General features: G+C 32.1%; 3 protein-coding genes across 4 annotated transcripts; 2 read left to right on the forward strand and 1 right to left on the reverse strand.

The window, feature by feature from the left end:
* The first annotated feature begins 1,447 nt into the window (after nucleotides 1–1,447).
* On the forward strand, nucleotides 1,448–2,549 carry LOC109187749 (fasciclin-like arabinogalactan protein 6). The gene has a single exon (XM_019338056.1). The coding sequence runs from the start codon at nucleotides 1,523–1,525 to the stop codon at nucleotides 2,309–2,311; it is 789 nt and encodes a 262-aa protein (XP_019193601.1). The 5' UTR covers nucleotides 1,448–1,522; the 3' UTR covers nucleotides 2,312–2,549.
* An 8,977-nt stretch (nucleotides 2,550–11,526) lies between these two features.
* On the forward strand, nucleotides 11,527–12,258 carry LOC109187751 (glutaredoxin-C9-like). Its single transcript, XM_019338057.1, has one exon. It carries the CDS (start codon nucleotides 11,685–11,687, stop codon nucleotides 12,159–12,161), a length of 477 nt encoding a protein of 158 aa, XP_019193602.1. The 5' UTR covers nucleotides 11,527–11,684; the 3' UTR covers nucleotides 12,162–12,258.
* A 933-nt stretch (nucleotides 12,259–13,191) lies between these two features.
* LOC109187734 lies at nucleotides 13,192–24,975 on the reverse strand. 2 transcript variants are annotated; one of them, XM_019338035.1, is made up of 6 exons: nucleotides 24,962–24,975; nucleotides 19,557–19,559; nucleotides 16,968–17,404; nucleotides 16,720–16,829; nucleotides 14,847–14,951; nucleotides 13,192–14,095 (listed from the first exon to the last, which is right to left on the reverse strand). In XM_019338035.1, the coding sequence occupies exons 3-6, from the start codon at nucleotides 17,365–17,367 to the stop codon at nucleotides 13,403–13,405; spliced, it is 1,308 nt and encodes a 435-aa protein (XP_019193580.1). In that variant the 5' UTR covers nucleotides 17,368–17,404; nucleotides 19,557–19,559; nucleotides 24,962–24,975; the 3' UTR covers nucleotides 13,192–13,402. The 2 variants fall into 2 exon arrangements, with proteins under 2 accessions (XP_019193580.1, XP_019193581.1); XM_019338036.1 differs by lacking the exons at nucleotides 19,557–19,559; nucleotides 24,962–24,975 and adding an exon at nucleotides 17,605–17,620 and having other exon boundaries at nucleotides 16,968–17,402.

Below are 24,975 nucleotides of genomic sequence, written 5' to 3' on the forward strand. Positions count from 1 at the left end.
TGTGAAAATGATTTCAATATAAGAAGGAAAGTAAGATGTGAATTTCATATTTCACCTATCTAATAATAGAAGTTTTTTAAATTTTTTGTTAGATTGAAACGAAAACCTAACGTCGTAGAAGAACGTGTCATTTCGCTCATAACTAAAAAGTAAAAATGAATACAGCCATAACTGATCGAGAAAGTGATAAATCATCAATAGGGTATAAACGAGGATCATATACGTCATTTAGCTTCCAATTTTGACAACCATATTAAGCTTACATGACATATATAGAGAGGGAGAGCAGTGATCCATAAGGTGGAAGTTACATATCTAGCCAACTGTCCTGTTTTGACACTTGATGACCTTTAAGCCCATTGATACATTGCGACACTTAAAATAATAAAGGATTCTTCAGTCTATAAATATATATATGGATCTACCAAATATGGGAATTCAACATCAGATCGATCACCACATTTTGATTTTAGTTTGTTATTAAGCACCTCGATCAAGCTACAATCGTTATACCCTACACCACGGCGCGCGTAGCACTGTGCGCCGCGCGCCTCCCAAAACGACGTCGTTTTGGGAGGCGCGGTAGGAAGTTGCTGTGATTATGTGTATTTGTTCATACAATTATGTGTATTTGTTCATACAGTTATGTACATTTTTTATACAATTATGTACATTCTTTTTATACAATTATGTACATCCGAATCAGAAAATTTGTGTGTATTATGTTAAGAGTTGATGTGTATTATGTTAAAAGTTTATGTTTATTATGTATTATGTTAGATTATGTGTATTATCTTTTAAAAAGAGTATATATATTTTGTTATATAATTATGTACATTCATGTATACAATTATGTGTATTCTAGTATAGCATTATGTACATTTTTGAACAGCGGGTTTTTTTTAAAGAAAAAATTACTGCCATTCACTGAGGCGGGAAATTTCAAAAAAAAAATAAAATTAAAACGACGTCGTTTTGCATCTGGGCGCACCGTGCAACGCGCGCCGTGGTGTAGGATATAAATTGCCATCAAGCTAAGCGAATTGAAAATCAACAATTTTAGATAAATAAATTGTTAATTGTAATAGGTACTTAATATACATAACGACAAACATATATTATCATTGCTCTAAAATCAACAATACATGCATTTTAATGATCTTATGGTCATTCTAGTTAGATTGTTTATAGTTGATCATCTCAAAGCAAAAGATTGACTCTCATAAAAATTAAATTTAAAATTAGTTATTAAGTCAATTATTTGACCAACTTGACAAAATTATGTTGCACTATTGACTGTACATAACCTTTCATTTCTACAAGTTAACTTAGGAAAAAAAATAAGGCGGGGGGAGGGGGTGAATGCATAACCCCTACGTAAGAAATGGTTTGTGATATTTATAAATGCAATTTATCCTCATCATAGCCAATGCATTCTATACTAAAATCACATTCTCTAGCTCACTCCCAATATCATATAATATATCATATTATTCTCTTCTCACTCCTCAGCTCCTATCCAATGGCTCAAACTAGAGCAATTTTTATCTCTACTCTTCTGCATTTGAGTGTCCCATTAATCCTCATCTTCCTCCTTTTCCCTCACCAAATTCATACCCAACCCGCCACCACTGCGCCACCACCGTCGTCGTCTACGACATGGCCAGTCGACATCATCGACATTCTTAAAACGGGTAAGCAGTTCAACATCTTCGTCAAGTTTCTCGACACAGCCAACCATCTGGGCAAACAGATCGACACCCAAATCATCACCTCCACCGACGGCGTCTCCGTACTCGCCGCCCCCGACAGCGCCTTTACCAGCCTCCCCTCCGGCACTCTCAACAAACTCTCCGACCAACAGAAAGTCCGCCTCATCCAGTTCCACATCCTCCCCAAGTTCTATTCCTTGGACGACCTCGAAACCGCCAGCAACCCCGTGGAGACCCTCGCCGGCGGGGAGTTTGTCCTCAACTTCACGGGAAGTAACGGCCAAGTCAACGTCACTTCTGGGGTGGTGCAAACCCAGGTGTCCAATATCATGCGAAAAAACTTCCCTTTGGCCGTTTACCAAATCGATAAGGTCTTGCTGCCATTGGAATTCACATCAAAAGCTCGTCCCACCCTCGGCAATAAAGGCAGGCCCAACAAAACGGCGGCGGCCGCTCCAAAGAATTCAAAAGAACACTCTCCCGCCGATGAACCCTCGCCGGCCGCGAATGGTGAGCCCAATAGCGCCGGAAGGATGAGCCAGTTTGGGTTGGGATTGGCTCCGGCAGCCGTTGTGCTGTTCTGCATGGGAGTATTTTAACTTCGAGAAGAGTTCAGATTTAAACATCTTTTCAATTTACAGATATTATATATATATATAAAGCATGCATGCATGGTATGTATATAAGTTCATGCTATGCATATATATTACTATTATATTGTTTGTTTATTTAATTTGCTTTCCGTCTGTTATGCATATGTAATCTATGTATTATATATATTACACTACTGTACCTTAATTGTTGTTGTTGTTATCTAATAAGTGTAATTAATTATCATACAGCGCACTATATTTCATCTTTTGTTTATAGAATCATCTCCCTCCCGGCCTCATGAGTGTATGCACTTTCAGATGGACTTATCTAGTCAAATCAACAAATTAAAATTTTAAAACATAATAATAAGGATAAAATGGAAAATTAAATTAAAAGTTGATGGTATTTAAATAGAAAAATGAATATTATTTTGGGATGAACAATGAACTAAAAACTAAAGTAGGATGGAATATCATTTTACAAGTATAGATAAGAAATTATTCAATTTTTTTCTTATATATAACTTTTAAATTTTTGGTTTGATTATCAAACAAAACTTATAAATTTTTCAAATAATGTTGAATTAAAATTAAAATTATTTAAAAGATGGGTAGCAAGCAAGGTTGTGAATTTGTAACTTAGATAACATATCACAAATAATTATTTTTTTTTAAATTATACTTTTAGTTTTAAGTTAAGGTAATAGTGAACTCAATTCATATATTATAATTATCGCTACTTTTAATTTATGAATTATTGACGAAGTAGCACTTTTAATTCCTCTAATAATGGATCTATCATAATTTACCATTACTCTACGAAAACTCTAATTGATCGGAGCTACTAATAGAATTTCACTTTATTATATATTATTTTTCATTCAAATCGCAATTGAATTCCATAATTTAATGACTAGAAACGCAGAAAGCAATGGTAGATTTTAACAAGGTGGCCAAAAACACCACTTCACAAACAACTCAAACTAAAAATGATGATGCATAAAACACAAGGACTAAAACCGCTATTACCCTATAACTCAGGATCATAAGTATAGTTTTCCCCTAAAATTCTAAAAAGAAAATTAAAATTCTAACCCTAAACCAAACCTAAACTATCAATTCTTTTCTTCTTTTTATTTTTTTTCTTTGGTGAACTTGACCTATCGAATTAGGACCTAAACTCCGGCCACCTAATATCGAGTGTTACAATCTTTCATATCCGATCCATTGGTTGCATATATAAATTAGTTCCAACCTATTACAAGTTAATCATACGAAACCACATGAATATCTTATTGCAAATATCATTATCATTTGCTCTCATACATTGACAAACATTGTGTACTGTTACGTACGTTAGATCTAACAAACCATTGGATTCGACAAAGTGAAATTCAACCTGTCTATAAATGTGATGCAATGCAAGCATTCAACAACTGAACTACACATGGAAAAGAAATTAAATGTTGTGCAGCCGTGTAAAATTGAAGTGGTAAAAGTCACAGTTTGGTGTTACAAATGCCGCATTAATTTGTTAAGTATCCAACACAATTCAACTTACATACACAATAAGCTGAGGTTAAAGTCAGATCCCCAAGTTTAGTTTTACATTTTGGGAAATATGATTTCCACATAGATGACGATGTGCTTCCTGCCAAGTGTGACTTGTCGTGCAATGCTACTAAAGGTATAAGACTTTATTGTCCGCATGGGCAGCTCAGTTGTCACGGGGTGAAGTTTGGGAACAATGATTCGGGATCGATCGAGTCTCACAAGCGACAGTGCAGGAGCAACCTCTCAAAGTGAGGGGGCTCCTTGTGCGTAATAAATAAATGTCTAGCCTCTGTGTTCAGCTGAGTTACCATGATTTACATCTTCCCAGATGCTCTGTCGGTCCAGACATGGGAGGCCGTTAGGATTGGGTATTTAACCTTTTGGGAACAATGTATAAGACTTTATTCGAGAGGTATAGGATTATTTCATTTTCAGTAGGTATATGCCGTGCTGTATTTGTATGTTGCATAAACAAAGTTTCTCTTTGGACCAATAGAAATATATATGAGTTTTGTGTAGTAATTTAATTTTTATCCTCTGTTACATAATTGTAAATAGAGAAAATACAATTTTTTTTTTTGAATGCTACTGGCTCTATTACATTGTAGTATCTGTTCATATACTTTCTCAACCTACTGAAATAAAAAAAAACCAATAACACCTTCACTAAGGCTTGAACTCATAATCTTCCAAATGGAAGTCCAACTCGGGTACCATTAGACCACATAGTCCTGGTAGGAGTGTAACAAATTAAAACCCCAACTTATTTTAATTATTCTAGAATTTTGTAAATTAAAGCACCATAATATCCAAACAAATTGTAAAGTCAAAGAATAAAAAATAAAAAATAAAAATAAAAAACTCTTAGTCAAATTGGTCAAGTTATTAACTTGGTAACCATAAGGTTTCAAGTTTGACTCTTGGTTTGAACCGGTTAGGTAGGGTTATCCAGTGCACACTTTTGGGTAACTAATTTTAACATTTTCCATTAAAGTAATTATGTGTTTTGGTCACTAATTGATGGCCCAATTTGGTCAAATTTATTTTAGAACTTATAGCTTATTTTAAGTTCTAAATAAGTTATAAATTATGTTTAGTAAAATATGAGGAGTTTAAAATAATAGTTTATTTTGAAACGCTACCTTAAGTAGTGTTTAAAAATAAGCTTATGATTTTTTAACTTTTAACTTTTTTTTATCTTTATTAATTTACAAAAATGACACCATCTACCATTTATTAACCAAAATCATAATATCGATCTTAGTTTATTCTTTTATGTCTTTTTACACTTAATTATCAACTAATTCAACAGTTAATTTTGCCAATCACTTTAATTTCAATTAGTTATATTATTAGCTACTAGCTTTTCGACTTTCAACTTTCAAGTAGCTTTTCAGCTATGCGCGTGCCAAACATAGCCCATGATATTTAAGTATAACCATCAATTTCTTTTATTTCAAAAAAAATAATATATATATATATATATATATATATATATATATATATATATATATATATATATATATATATATATATATATATATATATATACCATCTAATTGCATAAGAGTGCAGACAATTCATTAATCGACTATGTTTGGAGGTATATAGATTTTTTATTACTTCCACTATGATGTGGTACAATATTATTATGTGTTTCAGTCTGTACAATATATGTCTAGCAGATTAACATTTAGTTATTGAAATTGTGTTATATTCTAATTAACAAACTCAAGATGAAGTTAAGGAATAAACTAAATGCTTGACATATGGAGTGTGTTTAGAAAGTTGGATTTTCAGAGTGATTAGTAGAAAAAATCAAATTTGTTTCTTTGATACTCCGGGAGTATGAAGACATGAAAGTGCATAGAGTTGGATGTGTTAGTCAATATGATGCATATATGTATTCCTTGTCATATTTGATGTTCTTAGACACCTTTATCCAGCCCAATCCTAGAGTTACGTTGTGATGAAATTGATTCAACATATGGGCTGTGAAGTTTATCAAAACCGGCCCGAATCATGTCTTGTATATCATAATATAATAAAGTTGGTCAACAAAGTTGATTATGCTTGTTACAAATTCGACTCATAATAAGAGCGATTAATTAGTTTTCATGGTTTGATTCGATCAGTTATAGGCAATCTAAATTAATTTACTTTGTGGTGTCACAAGATAAGATTTACTCAATGCACATACAATTAAATAGTGAATATAATATTCAATTACTCATTTTAGGGCCACGTCAACGATGACCCTAAAAGGTAAAAGACTACTATTAATAAATTCAAAAATAATATTTTTTAATAGGATGAACGCCTCGTCAGTAATAATTTGATGAACATAAAAGTTAAAAGTTTCAATAATTATAAAATTGACTATGTATTTTTTTTACTAAAATCTTCAATCATTGATGAAACATTATGGGTGGCTGTGATCAGTCATCAATTTGTTTAGCTTGTTTTGACAGCATTAATTCATTTAATTGTACTATTCAATATTCAATACATTTGTTGACAACTGGACATTTTTTTATTATCATATATATAATTAATAATTAATTTAAGCAAGTCAAAGAAAACGTCGAAAAGATGGATTAGATGGCGCAGGCAACGTGAAATGAATTGACGACCGACAACAAGAATGGAGTAGCTATTTTTTTCCAAACCGTTACCAAGACTTTGGTAACCTTAGTTTTCTTCGCCTCTTACGTAATGCACTACATAAGATAAAAGATATTTTGTCTTAACAGCTTTTCATTTTCAATATATTCTATCTACACATCATTATATTTTATTTAACAGAGTATGATAGCATATTAGAAATAGCCTATATACATGCATACACAAATAATACTAATAATTATTATTATAATTATTATTATACTTACATTTTTAGTTGCTCATTATTCTTTACTAATTATTTTAGTCCCTAACATTTTATCCTACAATATACCCATAACTTTTCAAGTGAGTTGCATTTTTTAATTTCGAGAACAACACAGTCAATAAACTAGTTAATATTTTTTCCAAAAAAAATAATAATAATAATAATAACCTTAATGTTTTATTTAGTAAATGTGTGTCTTAGTAATTTTTTATTTTTCCTTTTTTATAACCACTCCGATTTTTGATATTTTATCTACAAAATAAAGAATTGACTATTTCCTATTCTAAAATCTTTCCTCTTCAATTGCGGTAAGGTGCACCATCCCTATTTTTCCCTTGCACATGCTTGCTAAAATTAAATTCACTACTATTTTACATATGAAATACTGAGACAAGAGATGGCTATAAAGAACAAATATAATAAATTACTAAATACTTGTATATTAAGTAATATCCTAATAGAGCATAGTTTAATAGCTCTGTTACTTTAAGAACTAAAACTATATATAACTTATTAAAAAAAATTAAGGAATATATTAATATATTAAGAATTAACAACTAAAACGACTAGTAGAAAATTATTGAGCGACTAAAATCACATTTTTTAATAATAATAATAATAATAATAATAATAATAATAATAATAATAATGAAAAAGGGTTAAATAGGCCTTCGAATTTTAGCTTAAAAGTTAATTAAGCTCCTAAACTTTTTAAAGGTTCAATTACACCCATCAACAATTCATTTAGGTGCAATGAAGCCAAAAAACAAGTTAATGACCTGCTATCACAGGTCATTAGGGTTCAGGTCATCTTCGGGCGAATTTTTCGATAAATAAAAAAAAAATAAATAAACAAAAAAAAAAAATGACCAGCAACCGACCCAGATTTGTCAAAAATTTCGCCAGTCACTTCTCTTGTCGAAAATTTCGCCGGTCACTTTTTTTTTTTTTTATCGGAAAATTCGCCGGAAGGTGGCCTGAACCCTAATGACCTGTGATAGCAGGTCATTAATTTATTTTTGGGCTTCATTGCACCTAAATGAATTGTTGATGGGTGTAATTGCACCTTTAAAAGTTTAGAAGCTTAATTGACTTTTAAGCTAAAGTTCGAGGACCTATTTGACCATTTTTCATAATAATAATAATAATAATAATAATAATAATAATAATAATAATAATAATAATAATAATAATAATAATAATAATAATAATAAATGGTTTTTTTTTTACATTTGCTACTTATTTATAAAACTTAAATTGGAGATGAGAATGAATTTTCATGTGAACTTTTAGAAGTTGCATGCACTTGTTATACCATGCACTATGGTCCACCTTGCAAGATGGATTATGGTTTTAAATTGTGTATTTTTATTGTTAGAATTGTGAACTTTTAGAATATAAATTATTTTTTAAAATTTTAAAAATTTGTGAATACAATACAAAATCATCACAAATTGTAAATTTTTAAAAGTTAATTGTGAATATTTAATATGTAAATTATGTATCTCTGGACCCGGATCCACAGAATAATTTTCCGTTTGCATGGTATTTGGCAAATTATATCGTGCACCAGGGATTGTGCGTCCTGAATGGTTTTTTTTTTTTTTTTTTTTGGAAATTCTATTTCCCGTTTCTGCTGTTAATTTCTAAAAAAAAAAAATCATTATTTTGTTGTACAGAATTGTATAGTAAAATACACATAAATTTCTAACACAATACATAATATACATAAACTCTTAACATAATACATATAAATACAAGTGTTAAAAAAATGTAACGGGATTAGACGGACGGCAGACACTATTGCGTCAACTCCCCACTAACTTATAAAAACATCATCGTTTTAGACCAGGACGCATAATACATTGTGCGCACTGATGCACGATATAACGATTGATAGTATTTCCAGTGGGCTTCATCTTTATTGTCTGGCGGATACATTTCTACGTAGCCAACAGTATAGAATCGGTACACATCACCGTCAAAATTTAATAGGGGAACATTTATATATATATTTGTGGGATTAGAACTATGTGGTCTAATGGAATCCGGGTTGAACTTTTATTTGGAAGATTGTGAGTTTGAGCCTTAGTGGAGCCAGTACCTTTTAAAATATATATATATCCGTGGTTTATTTATGATCCCATTTGGTCCACAGCAAAATTTGTTCAATCTTTTTGTCCGTTGCGACATGGCCTAACGCTTTAAAAGTGATAAGACATAATACAAACCGATATGGCATCAGACGATATATTTAATTATATATTTAGTAAAAAATATTTTATAATTTGATTATTTTTTAATCATTATTGACGTTTTATTGCGTGAGATTCATCAAAATCAATTATTCCAAAAAATACATCATCATTACGTAATATTGTACCTTTTTTTTAAAAGTAAAATATGAAAATGAAGTATAGGTGCACCGAATGAGAAATTATTACATACGTATATAGTATGGACGTGGGCAAATTATTCTGTATATCCGATCCATCTTGTAAGGTGAACTCAAGTCTAAAAATACACAATTTATATATTGATTATTTATAATTTAAATAATAAATATTCACAATTTACATATTGAATGTTTACAATTTAAATTGTGAACATTCAGTATGTCAATTATGAACATTTAATATATAAATTGTGTATTTTAACCCGAATCTATCTTTCATGATATAATAGGTATTGATGTACGAGAGGGTGGTTGTTGTTTAGCGGATGCAATGTCAGTGGGTACGTGGTACATGTAAAGGAGAACAGCCCACGTTTGTGGGCTTGGACCGACGTTGTCAATGCCACGTTGTGGGGCCCGTTCTTGAGGTCAGATCGACCGCAGATTACGTCCGCTATGCCATCCCACTTGTCGTCTTGCTGACGTTCTCATCTCGATCCCGCTCCGTCACCGTCACCGTCATCCCCACCATTTTCACTTTTCTCTCTACCTCTTTACTCTTTACTTCATCTCACTCCGTTATCCAATCCTTCCAACTTCCAAACTTCCAACCATGACCAAATATCATTTCTAAACTTTAGACTTAACTTTCCAAATAATCCCTTAATTTTATTATTTTAGTTCTCAATTTCTAATTTTGTGTAACCAAAGTTTTAGTTATAAATTTCATACTTATTTTAGTCATTTTGTTAATAATTCTATTAAAAAATCATCCATTTGAGATTAGATGAATAATTTTCATGCTTTCTCTTAGCTTCGAAATATTACTTTTTCTTAAAGCAGCAATTAATGACTATTACGACAACATTATTGAAGGATGATTTATTTTTTATTTACGAGAAAATTTACAGTCACTAACTGAATGTGTGTTTTGGTTGAAGTTTGCCTCGTGACCACAGCCACAAATGATCACAATAATATAAATCAACCTAAGTTGCTTATAGTGGTATGCCCAAACTAATAAGACAAATAATATTCCAAAATGAAGTTAAACTTGAAATTTTGTGATTACAAAGGTAATTGCACGACCAAGTCGGTTAGAATTACCCCTAAGAATATTTATCCCTTTAGTATAGATCTTGATGAAAGAGATAATCAAATCCACCTTTCATAGGATCATTTTTTTTTTTTTTTTTCAAATTTAAAGTTGTCATGAAATATTTGATTTAAAAAAAAAAAATCAATAGTTTGAAAGTTAGGTTGCCAAAGAAAGAGGAGAAGAGGAGAAGAAGTAAAATAGGTAAGAATTTTGTAGTTGAGAACTGTACGTACTAGACAATAAATTAATTATTTAAAAAATTAATTCTAAATCCACATACCATATTGGACTTGTAAATTACAGATACTAATGGATGACTTCAAGAATTATGCATGCAAAGCATGGGCTTCCAACAAAATTATAATAAATCGTTTATTAAAGTATCTTTTTCCTCAACTTAAACATCATTTATTTATTTATTTTAGATCATGAAAAAAAAATCAATTGTCATTATTTGAAAATATACACTTATTTATATTATTATAGTAGTTGCTTGTTCAGCCTACTCAAGTACTTATCGTAATTACAAAACGGTGAGCAGCACATTTCATTGTAAGCCGCAACCTCAATAACCAAATTTCAATGTTAAAAAATTTTCAAACTCTATTAAAATAAGCAAATATATGCTAATAAGTTTTTGTCGGTTTGTAACTTACAAGATTGATCTCCTCGAGGATAATTTAAATATTTGAATATCTGTTTGACTATTTATTAATATACTCCGTAATAATTATAAAATATTATAATTGCATTATTCAAGTATAAATATTTTGTAAACTATTTTAGTTATTAAAAGGTATTACAAATTTTACCGTAAAGTATTTATTTTTTTGAATATTATTAAGTATGTTACTATACGGTAAAGTATTCACTTATGATCAAAATAAAGTATTTTAACAACATAAGAACGGATTAAATTAAAAAAGGTGACGCTTATAATAGATGAATTAAATGTACAATTACCCTCTAATTCATGGAATAAAGGTGAAATTCTGTTTTTTTTTTTTAATATAAAATGCTAATTAAAAATTTTAAAGAATCATACATATTTTAAAATATATATTGTTCAAAAGTAGATTGGAATTGAGAAGAAAGTGACATATATCAAACGTAAGCCATCACATATATTTCTAACGCGTAGCGGCGCGAGGCAACGTAACGTACTACCGTTGACGTCCAACTCTACCTCAACATTACCCTCTAACCCCCTTCGATCTCCATCGTATCTGTATATATATATATCTTGTATATACATATATATATATATTCGGTGTAGTTCAAGATTATATATATACAATAACACGTTCATTCTGTGGATTTCCTAACAAGCGTTGTTAAGAAAACCAAAGTGCTACCATCTTTCTTTCTGGGGTTTTTTTTTTTTTCTGCACTTAGCTTAGCTACAAGAAAGAGAAGAGAAGAGAAAAAATTGGATTCATCGATGGCCATGCAAGAAGCAATTCCGTACAAAACATGGCTAACAATGCCAAGAGACTGCAAGCCTGTGGTGGGCAATCAATCTTCGGCGCCGCTGATGAACAAAGCCGGTTCTTCATCGTCGATGTACGTGGACGGCGTTAAGGAACCGAAAGACGGGGCGAAGAACATGGTTACGGAGAGCGCGGTGGTGGTGTTCGGGCGGCGGGGGTGTTGCATGGTCCACGTGGTGAGGCGGTTGCTACAAGTGCTGGGGGTCAACCCTGTGGTGAGCGAGATTGACGAGGAGGTTGAGAAGGAGGTAATCGAGGAGCTGGAGTCGATTGGCGGCGCCGGTGACCGGGCGGAGAAGAAGGGGTTGCAGTTTCCGGCGGTGTTCATCGGTGGCCGGTTGTTTGGAGGGTTGGATCGGATTATGGCGGCGCATATTTCCGGCGAGTTGACTCCTGTACTGAAACAGGCTGGGGCCTTGTGGCTGTGAACCAACTATCAATAATCATTCCTAGTACATCTTCTGCTAATTAATTTGTTACATTATGAAATCTTAATTTACCATGTTTTCAATTTCCCCAATCCTATTTTAACCTTGCCATCCTAATAAATTAACTTCGGAGAGAAGGGCAATTTAAAGGAATTTGGATTTCTTTTTTCTATTGTTAAAGTTTTGCATTTATCAAGGAATCCGACTAAAACGTCATATTATGAAACGAATTAACCATTGAATTGATTACCAAACATTATTTTTAGTGTTTTGACCAAGTCAAAACACTAAAAGCAGACAAAATCGACAAACTATGGAACATTCACCATTAACCAAATAAGGCCTAATCAAGAAAGCATGCCTAATTTAGTAGTTATGTGAATGAAAAGAAGAAGGAAAATAACTTTTTTTTCTTTTTATGACGTATCATGTATTACACAGGTGTGTGCAGCACGAAATTGTAAAATTGTATTAAGACTAAGATATAGTTGTGATATAAATAAATAAAGCAAATTCCAACCTTTAATGTGTTATAAATTATCTCCACGACTTTAATAAGAAAAAGCCATGTTTGATGACATAAAATTTAGTATTAAAAATTTTAATGCACGTACCATGTGGGGATGAAATAAGAAGCTTCTAAAGAAGAGTTCTTTGGGATAGAAGAAAAGAAAATAAGTTGGGTGTGATTGTGTAACAAAATCAACCCTAGCTATTCATAGGCACGATAACTTAGAATTTATGTGCTTTTCGTACAGAAAACTTCCATGGCTTTGTCCTAACGTCTAACTAAACATTTTTGTGTTACATACAAATACCATGGAATCGCAGATTTAGTTGACTGATTTAACCACTTTAAAATGGTTTTGGCAGCCTCACATTCTAGAAGGCATAAAGCTAGAAATTAAGAAATAGTTATGGAATCATTCCTGACAAAATATGGTAGCTTTTCACAAGCAGAAAAGTAGGAATTAAGAAATTAACATCCCATTTCCGAAAATATTTTCACCATGATGGCATTCTTGTTGTTCCCAAAAGGTTGAATCCTCAACTCCAAAGGCCCCCCACGCCCCAGACCAACAGGACATCTAGAAGAATGTAAATCATGATAACTCAGCTGAACATAGAGGCTAGACTTTTTGGATTCTTACCACTTAGCAATCCTGCTTTTCGCCTTTTTGGATTCAAAGAGTTATGTGGTGTCAAACAGCTGGCCTTGTACAAGAGAAGCTGAAGATCGGTTATATTGTGTCAAACCATGAATCGAAGTCATCAGTAAGTTTAGACTTGGTGACAGGGTTTGAGGAAGAGGGGGTATTGCGAAAAGCAGATCTTGCCTCATCACCCAGTGATCCCTCGTTTTTGTTAGTCAGAATGGATGTTTCTCTGAGTAGATCATCAACAATATCGTCAAGCTTCATATCCCTCGCTGCAGTTCCACCCAACCCTGGATCTGGGTCTGTTACATCTGATCTAGTAGGAACCTTCTGACTCAATGAACCCCTTTCTGAAAATGAGGATGAAACATCATTTTGTGTCAAAAAAGAATTGTCCCATGATTCCTCTGTTACTCTGTTGGACTCGAGAAACTTTGTTTCAGCAAAAGAGCCGAGAAGCATGTCAAGCTCTGCCTCTGCACTGGCTACCTCGAATTGTGCTGGTTTCTTAGCAGCAGTGTTCACATTGATTTCGGGAGTGTACCTTGGCAAATCAGTTTGTCCTATTCCTTTTGCTTGCAATATCTCATCCCTCGCACTAGTACTGCTGCTGGTGCTGGTGCCAGCTGTATTATATGGACTTCTAAGATACTGATGCATACTCCCACTTTCTTCAGAACCATTGCGATGAGCTGATGAATCAAAAACTTCCTCAGCCACTCCAGCCTTATTTTTAGCCTGTTCGTTCTCACTAAGCTTTTGCAATTCCTCTGTGCACTACAATATGTAGGAGGGAAAAAAAGAATGAGCTTTAGAGCAAAACCATATTACAGGCTATTATATTAACACTGATAACCAGTAAGGTTGTAATCCAGTACTTTTACTGAAAAGTAAAAATCCATTTCCTTCTTAACAACACAATTCCTAGGATTCAAGTCTTAAAGCTGATGTTTTCAGATAACAGCGTGGTTTGGTAATTGGTAAATAGCAGATTAGCCAGCGTTTGGCGGATTTGAACCATTCGTTAAACCACTAAAATGGACACACACACACACAAACTAATTGCCAGAGACCTTTCAACTTAGTATTGGCACAATACTACTAGGGAAAGATAAGGCAATTTTTAATTCACATGTACTATTTTTCTTGATAAACAATAAATTGTGAAAATATGGAAACATTCTTGCAGTCAAATGTTAATAAAGTTACACAGCATTATCTGGTACTCCAAGCGTGCATTTTAGTCAAGTAGTCAAAGAAACACAGCGATAAACTTAGTAGATGGGAGTATTCAGAGCTCAACATCTGACTAAAAAATAAGGGGCCATGGAATACTTATATGCATAATACATCAAAAGAAATGCAAAAAATTAGGGGGCTATTCTTTTCAATTAGCTTTTTGTTAATTACCACCAGAACTAATAGTCACCTTTGCACTTCATAACAAGTATAATTTCCTTGGTTAACATTGTTTGTTTCTGCGATACAACAGCTTACTCTAAATATTATGGAAGGTCATTAAACATACCAGTTCTGGAGGTAGTAAATCAGGTTCGATGAAAAGCCTTTCTGATAGAGTTGCTTTTGCAAGTTGTTCTGCAAGAGTGTGCAAATTGAGAGAGAGAAAAGAGGCCTGCAAAGATAGGATTACAGCATTCAGTATGAGACTGTCAGTACTTGCTTCTTCATTAAATTTATGCTTGAGTGTCTGAAATTCCATTGAATGCAAAATTAATATATACTCCATATGAAATAGTATTGATCGACCTGATACAGATATAACAGAATATAATTAACTTCTTAAGTGCAACTACTTATATCCTTTACATTTCTTAATGCCCGCTTTATTATATAATCCACTGTCTTCTTCCTTTGGAGATCCAAGTGGTATTGATGCCACAACAGGCTGTACTTTGTTGGCTTACAAGAACAACGAGGGCTCTTTTAAAAGAGCAGAATAACCAAAATATGAAAGAAACCCTAACTCCACATAGTATGAATTAACTAATCCTCAGAGTCGTTTGGCATCATCAATCTGTTTATTCTATATAATAGTACCACTAGAAGATCTTTAAATGAATTTTAGTGGCAGCATAATACACTGCATAATAATTACATAGTTACAAATCTACACTCTATTAATCTTAGGTATGACAGTATGAAACTTTGAAACCTTCTATGGTACCCATTGGCCGAGTTATGTAGCAAAGAAGAAGATAAATTGTCAGCCAAGGAACTAATAATACTTCAACATCAGCCAGAAGGAACTATAAACAAAAGAGATCTAGAAACTCGTACAAGGACAAAAGAAATTACTTAAAGACATTTATAAAAAGGTCAAAATGCAGAAAGGAAGTTACTAGCATGTCTTAGGTTTTGCTACATGAGAACTGTACATAACTATCCTATAACCAAGCTTATCATGGCGCCCCCCCCCCCCCCCCCCCCCGACCGCCTTGTAGCCTAGGCGACAAGTTAAAAAAATACTATATATATATATATATATATATATATATATATATATATATATATATATATATATATATATATATATATATATATATATAAACATATTCAACATACATCAAGTCACCAACTAGATAACACACAATAAATAAATATCCATTAAAAAGTCACTCATATTCCCTTGCCCCTCATTGTCATCATCAATATCTTCATTTTTCTCCCGCTTGGTCATCATCAGTCTTCTTTATTTTCTTCTTCCTCATTAATCCTAGAACTAGAAGTATTGCGGCGTCGTGAATACCTTTTCATTTTCAGTTTGGTTCTTTTGGAGTTTGGAGTATGACTATATGTTTTTCTTCGCTTCTCTCCTCTCAGCGCAAGTCGTAAGTGTTGTCAACGGTCATATCTCTTCCTTTTTTTAATAAAATTTAAAAATGAGTCGGCTTTACAGCTTTGGACACCGGGTTGGAGTCCATGGCGTCGACTGGGACGCCTCTAGGCGTTGCCTAGGCGACACCGTGATAAGCCTGCCTATAACTTAATGAAATGCAACTTTTGGGTTCCCTGATAGTATTGGAATCAGGCTACTACCAAAGAAAAATGAGGGAGAGAAATGCATAATTGCATATTCGTGCTTTTCATCAATATGACATTCCAATTAAATTTCAAATTTACAAAAATAACTGTAGCTGATTCTTCACCAAACCAATATAACTAACCAGAAAAAAAACAAGATTTAGAATGAATTATTTCTTTTTGAAGACATCAAGAGAAACAAGGAAAGCAATTTGACTTCAGATTGCCAAAACAATTAAATAGGTCAATTTCAATAACATGAAAAGGTCCAAGGTCATAATTTTTGTTCAATTATTCATTCCAGCTTAGAACAACAGACAGACACAGACCAGCTCTTAGATTGTCAATCAAAAAATTACCTCATCTGGAGGAGGACCTTTATCTTCTGACCCAAAATTGTCATCACTAATCGACGATGCTATGCTTTGCCCTTTAACAGAAAGCAATGGACCAAGCCCCTGATAGAAATCTAAAAAACAATTTAGTCAATCCTCAAGGAATGCAGAAGCTTCAGTACCACAATTTAAAACAACAATTCATCCAAGCAAACAGAATTCTTAGTAACAAAGTTAAAATATCTAAAATCCACAGAGATTAAGAGAATCACCATGTAGAACATCATCGAACAGAGGAACACTATGTGACGACGAATACAGAGACTGAGCCTTGGCCTCAGAAATCAAGTAAGCATAGTCCGCCCCCTTACTTTTCGGTGCAACAACATCCGTAGCAGCCTTAGACACACTATCTTGAGGAACCATATTCTCAGAATCAAACCCATACTCTTCTTCTCCTTCTTCGACATACCGATCCCAATTCGAAGGAAGTCCCCTAGAACCATGTCCCTGTACAGGTTTTTCCTTAACTTGTTTTCCACTTTGTTTCTTATCACCAGTAGACGCACTAGGGACAGAAGAGGCACCTTTGGACGAATGATGTTGCTGATTCTTCTTACTATGATGTAACGAATGAGCTCTTTTCGATTTCGCCAATGATTTTGCATCCATTTTCTAGGTTTCTTCTTCTTCCTTTCGTCCAAATCCTGTAAATTTTGCAACATACATCATTTCAAACTGAAAAAGAAAAAGGGGGGAAATAAACGAAAAAAAAAAACCCCGAAATTATAGAAAATCAACCTGTAATTACAACAAAATTATGCAAATTTATTGAATTGATTAGAGTTAAAATAATGCAGGATTCATGGATTCAAAATTAGAACCGAGAAAAACAAAGATTTGCGTGCCTGAGATCGAGCTGAAGCTCAAAAGGGAATAGGAAGAGTGAAAGCCTTCTCTCTGCATTAGATTATTTTTTTTGCGAGTAGTAGTAGTGGGCTGGGCCAAAGGGTGGATCACTGTTTATGTTTTAATTTATCGCGGAAGGCCCAATATTATTTGGGCCTCAGGGGCATTATGCAAGCGGGTGTGAGTAGCCCAAAAAAGAGTTGAGCTATGAATTTTTGGTTGCTTTATGAATAATTGCAACAATTAACAATGGACTAAATACAAATATAAAATATACACTCAATCATAATATAATTTTGATATGAAAAGTGGGTTAGATTGAATCTAGCCCAATTTGTTCATGGGTCTAATTGACCCATGAATTGTAGTAACAAATATATTTTAAGGAAATTATGTTTGTCATGGAATTGAGTTATCTATTTGAGTTTTGTATATGGACTTGGTATATTTTTCAACAAAAAATTACACAATCATAAGTGAGAATTTCATGTTGTTTTTGTGAAACAAATCAAGAAATATCATTAAGTAACTAAATACAAAATCAAATCGTCATTCAATTAAGAAAATGGACAGAAATAGGTGACATACTACCCCAATCTACTGAGTCAAACATAGAAACTTTTTCCCTGCCCGAGCATGGACAACAAGATACCATATCATTACAATCATGCATGCATGAAAAAATTTAATATTTTTAATTTCATCATATATAGGCTATAGGCACAATCAATTGAAGTTGGAAATATATATGCACTAAGGATATATGACAGCAGCAGGCCAGGGCCAATCCTCTTCCCTTTTCTTCATCATCTTCTTCTTTTACAAGTGGGGAGAGGACCCTACTTTTTGAATGTTTAATTTCAAACTTTGAATGATCCTTTTTAGCTTACAAACTAGCCTTTTTTCTTGTCTTTCTCAATGCATTTCCCCAATCATTCTATCAATCATGCTATAAATCTATAATTCATTTTAGAGAAAACTCATTTTTTGGTAGTGGAATTCCTGTTTTTTTTTTCCTCCTTCAATTGCAATCTAATTAATTAAATTTATAATAATATTTTCCCACATTTCATTGTCAAACACCAAACCCTTGTCTCACCTTATAAAGGTAAATCATAGGACTCGTACTCTACAAGGCATGCAAATGTACACCTGGAGATGTGCTTCAGTGTTTACAGTGGTGGGTGCTTTTTAATTTTTTCTTTTTTAAAAAAAATTTCAGGTCATAACTTTGCTTTTTCATAGCGTGGCAAAGAATCTTTAATCCATAAATGTTACACATTCACAAGGAATTGTTGAATATTTTTAATAAATTATAATTTCATCTGATAATAAATTTGTGTAAGGATCAAATTAAACGTTTACTACACCAAAAGTTATATATAGCTAATATCGAAGACACAACTTTTGTCTCCTTATACTTACATATAAGCAGTGAGATATCAGAATCATCCCTCCAAGCTTCCGCCAACAATACTCCCGAATTCGTGACCTATTCTAAGGCAAATTACTAGGATCAAACGTTCGCCACTATGCAAAAAATTATAGCTCACCAAAAGTTATAACTAGTAGCGAAGACCTAACTTTTATTTTCTTATACTTACTTAGCAGTCAGTGTCATATTTTGATGATAATATGCTGGACTCGACTCTCCAAGCATTTGCCCAATAATTTATAAGTATAGGTTAGTTGATATATAGGTAATGTAAAGGATGAAAACGACCCGTAATAAAATATATATAAAATCACATTAGATTACATAATATAAAGTTTGAAATAATGAAAGATTGGATATAATTACAGGTAATATTTTTCCTATATAATGAAACTAACGACTTTAAACATGCCTTTAATTTTATTGTTCAGAACATATACTTTACTTTTTAGTATACTCAACCAACGACAGCAACATTTATCATTTCAGTTGTATTCCTATCATCACATAGTCATATCGACTCAACACCAAGAGAATGATAGCAAACCTAACTGCATTTAGACTTCAGATGTATTTCTTTTACGCAAACCATACAATCAGACAAAAACATAACAATTTTATTAACTAATAAATGGTTGATCTGTAACGTTTCATTATTCTATTGAGTTAATTTCAATGGAGGTTCTTTGTCTTTAATAGCCATTTCAAATTTAGGGTGTGTTTGATTTGCACATTGGAATGAGAATCAAATTAAATACTTGATATGGTAATGTGTTTTGGCGAAAGTATTTTGTGTTTTTGGTAGTATGATAGAATTGAAATGATTATCAAAATTGATATTTGGTTGTGTATGACTCTATAATGGAAATAAAAGTTTTAAAAGTACAAAAACTAAAAGTATTAATCCAAATAAAAAAAATTAGATTACTAATAAGATGGAATGATACTTCTTTTTAATTAAGAAATGGGATTTTTAATTAAAGAGGTAATCAAATCCCATAGTTTTGTGTTTTAAAAAGTTGTCAATCAAATACTAACTATGATTTTGATTCTCATTCATAGTGTGTAAACCCATGAACCAAACACATCATTAGGGTGTGTTTGGTTCGAACATAAGAATCGGAATCAAAATATGAATTAAATACTTGGTAATTGGAATAAATTTTGGTTAAAGTATTTTGCATGCATGTTTGGTACTTTGGTAGTAAGGTGGATTGGTGTTTGGTTATATATGACATTGTTATCGGAATAAAAGTTTTTAAAATACAAAAACAAAAAATCAAAACAATTGATCTTAAGAGTGGCAATGAAGTGATGATCGAGTACATACGCAATGCAATGAGGAAGTCAATGAAGTGAGAAGAGATGAGTAAGGATGCGAGAAAATGAGGAGGGATAAGGCTAAATTAATGGAATGATATATGATTTAAATTAGGTAATAAATTTTGTAATTATAGAGGTAATCAAAACCTATACATGCATGAGTTTTAAAAAATGAGTTAATACACAATCATCTTCGACTATAGTGATTTTTCTTAATTTTGTCCTAAACGACTTTGGTGACTTAATGTAGTCCCAGAGTTTTGTGTTTTTACTCAATTTCGTCCGAGACTTTTGTGTTTTTGCTCAATTTAGTCCCTCATTTATTATTTCGTCCATTTGTTGTTAAATAAATAGACAATTCAGTAATTTTAAGGGAAAATGACACATTTTGCCCCTGAGTTATATACTTATAGCACTTTTTCCCCCTCAATTATTTAGGTAAGCACATTAGCCCCCTCAATTATTTTAAAAAGTGGTGCTTTTTCCCCATGATATATTAAATTGACATTTATACCCTTAAAGTAAACATTTTATTTATTTTACTACTCCAACAAATTATTGCGTATACGTAGAGATGACCACGGATCGGTTTGAATTGAACCGGATACTAAAGCAAAAGAATTAATAGTTTTCGGTTATAATTCAAATCTAGAACCCAATATTTAAATGTCAATTTATTAAAATTATGTATCAAAAAAAATTGAATCTTGAACCGTGAACCGGCGGTTCCGGATTCGATTCTCGATTTTGAACCGTCTTTATTTTAAAATCTTATTTTTTATTTTAAAATAGTATAAATTCAACAATAAATGTATTTTATTTTTTCAGTTCGGAACATGAACCGTCCGTTCCGGTTCACGATTTTAATAAACTCTAAATATCGAATTTCGATTCTAAATTGTAATTGAAATATTTCAGTTTGGTTGCTATAGTGTTTGTTTGGTTTGATCCAAATTATGGTCACAATTTGTTGGAGAAAAAAATAAATTAAATATTTAATTTAAGGGTAAATATGCCCATTTAACATTTCAGGGGGAAAAACAACCACTTCAATAATTTAGGGGAAAAAATGCTATAGGTATATAACACAGGGGGAAAAAGTGCCATTTTCCCTAATTTTAATATTGGCATCTCTTTATTCATAGACATGTGAAGTGCGAAATCCATCTTTTTTTACGAATTACTCCCAGAATCACTTCTAAAGCTACGAATATAAAATTTGATTCGTAGGTCTGAGAGTAACTCTGGGTGTAATTCGTGTAAGAAAGAGAGATTTTTCACTTCGTAGGTTGAAAGTAAAGAGAGGTCAATATTGATATTATTGAATTGTCCCTTTATTTAACACCAATTTGACGGAATAACAAAAGGAGGACTAAATTGAGCGAAACACAAAAGTCTAGGACTATATTAGGTCACCAAAGTCGTTTAGGACGAAATTGATAAAAATCACTATAGTCGAAGAATTTTAGGTATTAACTCTTTAAAAAATTAACAACAAAATAATGTATATGACTTTCATTTTCATTTCTTGTGTTTAACCGCAAGACCCTTGATTTTGTTCACAATACACATGCTTGAAGGTTTAAATTTTAATTACGTTCAGAAAAGTGATATATATTTTGCTTGATGACATGTAATTCTTTTGCTAATTGGAATATACATGTAGGGTTTGGTTTGACTAGGAGGACATTTTCTTGGATGAACGAGATACCGGCAATCTTCTTTTCAAGTTTATCTTCTTTTTTTTTTTTTTTTTTTTTTTTTTTTTGTGGGTGAAGTTTATCTTATATAAAGCAATGCATTTACGCTGTTTGATGCAGCCTCTTTTAGCCCCACTCCCACATGCCTAGAGATATAAGCAATTAATTAGGACGAGGTTACGTTGTTGTACTAAAGAAGCATAGAATGCAACTCTTATTTTTCTCGGTACAAAGAAAAAAAAAAATAACAACACACCAATTGTATCACCAGATCAAGGTTCGAATCTCGGCAACTACAATGTAAAAATTATGTCTAAAGTGAACAGATTCCTTGTGCGCACTGGTATTTGGTCCTGCCTATTGTTCCAGTGAGTCACCGTGATTTAAATCCTTTCAAATATTCTATCGAGCCGGTGTGTGGAGGGATCCTTGGAGTTGGGGATTCAACATTTTAAGAAATGAAGAAAAAATAAGCAAAATATAACTACAATGGATATTAAAGACATGTAGATTGCAATTTCAGAGGATTAAAATGTATTTCTATCTAAAAGCACAAAATTTGTAATATAAACATTACATAATTTTAAATACTATTTTTATTATTAATAATATTACTTGCACACTTTTTTTTTGATATACAATACTAATTAAATTAACTAAAATTACACAATCACAAATTCATAATGCTTAATGTATACCCCTCTATATAAATAGATCCTTAAAGAGGAAGATTCAATGAGTAGTAAAGAGTCACTTGCATGAGGTATTTGTTGTGAAAAAAAAGAAGGAAAAAAAAAACAAAGAAAAAAAAACCCTCCAAACTATAATCTACTAGTCCACTTACAAAGTTATAAAAAAAAAAAAAAAAAAAAAAAAAAAAAAAAAAAAAAAAAAAGGTTATTAACAAGAAATGTATCAGAGGCATCTTTTATTGAATTCCATTTTTTTTTAAATCAAAAGTAGTAGTGAAGAAATAAGTTATGGATTTGGGGGAAGAGATCAATGTCTAAACCTCGGCAACAGCAATGTGGGATTATGTTCAAAGTGGACAGATCCCTTGTGTGCACTGATTTTTGGCTATGTCTGCTGAATCGTTGAGTCACCGTGATTTACATCCTCCTAAATATTCTGTCGGGCCATGATGTGGGGATCCTCGAGGTAGGGATTCAACCTTTTGTGAGAAGAAATAAGTTATAGGAAAATTTCCAGTGCCAAAAATTGAAATAATGGAGATAATTTTGGAAGATATAATTTTTTTTTCTCTGTTTTTAATAATTTGATATGACTAAAATACTATTTCTCATCATTTTACTGCATTAAACCACCAACTAAAATTCCAAAAAATATATATAACTTTTTGAGGAGCAAAAGCTCTGGTACTATAGAGTAGATTCTTAGATCGATCCTGGTCCATTATTCCTTTACGAGGGATGCATATGTGTGTATCATGTATGGTCTGAAGATAAAATTAAATAATCAACTATCTGTTGGTCCCAGAATCTATATATCCAAATTGCATTCTCTTTTTCAAATTTCTGAAACATTTAATTTAATTAAATAAATAATAATAATTGGATGAAGGTGGTGGGGGATGGAAAGTGAAAGCAACAAAAGTTAAGGGATGAAAGTGTAATTTGACAGTTACATGAGCATTCCAAAGGAGAAAATATATAGTAACTGGGGAACATGTTCAACTCTTTGAAAATAGGGAAAATTGCTTTTGGTGACCTAGTATAATATAGGTAGAATTTTAGGACTAGAGTTCTATGTTTCTGTCTTGCATAATCTATTGAGGAAAAGGAATTACTTGCTACAGCTTCATTTCCAAAGTAGTAAAAAGACAAGCAATGAAACAAACACACCCTTGGTGACAACATTTTACTTTTCCCCAAATCCATGTGATTTCAAACCTATAGCTAATCAAATCTTCAACTTCATCATATTGTACTAATTTAATGTATATACCCCAACTCAAGATTTGCGTGCTAAGTGATTTGGGATACAATCTCATATCAGTTCTGTAAAAAAAAAAAAAAAAAAAAAAAAAAAAAAAAACACACATTTTATTTATCAATTTAAAAAGATCAATAATTCTGAAGTAAGAAAAAATACGGTGGCAATTTTATAATAATTTCAAAGTTTAGATGCACTCCACAACACTACTAAGAGCATATTATGATATTTACAAGCATAATATATTGTCTTGCGTGCACTTTACATATCATATAATACATTTTTAGTTTTTGTAAGATGCATTACTCTTAGAGTTGTAAATTTTAAGTGAATTTTGTACATACCAAAAATACCCTTAGAAATGTTACAAGGTGCAAGTTCGTATAAAGTTTTTACCAAATCAGTTATATATATAAGGTCAGTCATAAGAGCGGGTTGAACGGGTATCAACCCAATATCCAATGTTAGAAGGTGCCTCTTAGTATGACATTTTTATATATAATTTTTAAAAAAATAAAATAACTCGTCCAAAGTCATTCTTTAATATTCTTTCTAGCTAATTAACCACTAAAATCTTTTAAACTCTATATATATATATAATATAGAAATATTAAACAAAATATTATATTTGAATCTTTATGATGGTTGATTTATATCTTCTTACTTTGATACTTGAATTAAAATATATATATATATATATATATATATATATATATATATATATATATATATATATATATATATATATATATATTAATGGTGAGTGGTGACTTATATATATATAAAGAAGTATTAGAGTGAGAATTGATATATGAAGAAGAATATAAGAATTGGTGCATATATGAGCGGGCAGAGATGGAAGAGCTGGGACCTCGAAAGTGGAAGAGAGAGTGCAGTGGGCGTGTTGGGGAAGGGACAGAATATTCTGGGAGCAAGAAAGTTCAACAGCTAAACTCCAAA

Source organism: Ipomoea nil, unplaced genomic scaffold, assembly GCF_001879475.1.
Source record: "Ipomoea nil cultivar Tokyo-kokei standard unplaced genomic scaffold, Asagao_1.1 scaffold1421, whole genome shotgun sequence".
Lineage (NCBI taxonomy): Eukaryota > Viridiplantae > Streptophyta > Magnoliopsida > Solanales > Convolvulaceae > Ipomoea > Ipomoea nil.

Excerpts from the sequence above, each read along its gene's own strand:
- LOC109187734 (XM_019338035.1), bottom strand. The coding sequence starts at position 17,367 with ATGGATGCAAAATCATTGGCGAAATCGAAAAGAGCTCATTCGTTACAT. Across the intron at positions 16,830-16,967 it reads GTTCGATGATGTTCTACATG|ATTTCTATCAGGGGCTTGGT; the intron begins GTGATTCTCTTA and ends ATTGTTTTTTAG. Across the intron at positions 14,952-16,719 it reads AAGGTCCTCCTCCAGATGAG|GCCTCTTTTCTCTCTCTCAA; the intron begins GTAATTTTTTGA and ends CTATCTTTGCAG.
- LOC109187749 (XM_019338056.1), top strand. The coding sequence starts at position 1,523 with ATGGCTCAAACTAGAGCAATTTTTATCTCTACTCTTCTGCATTTGAGT.
- LOC109187751 (XM_019338057.1), top strand. The coding sequence starts at position 11,685 with ATGGCCATGCAAGAAGCAATTCCGTACAAAACATGGCTAACAATGCCA.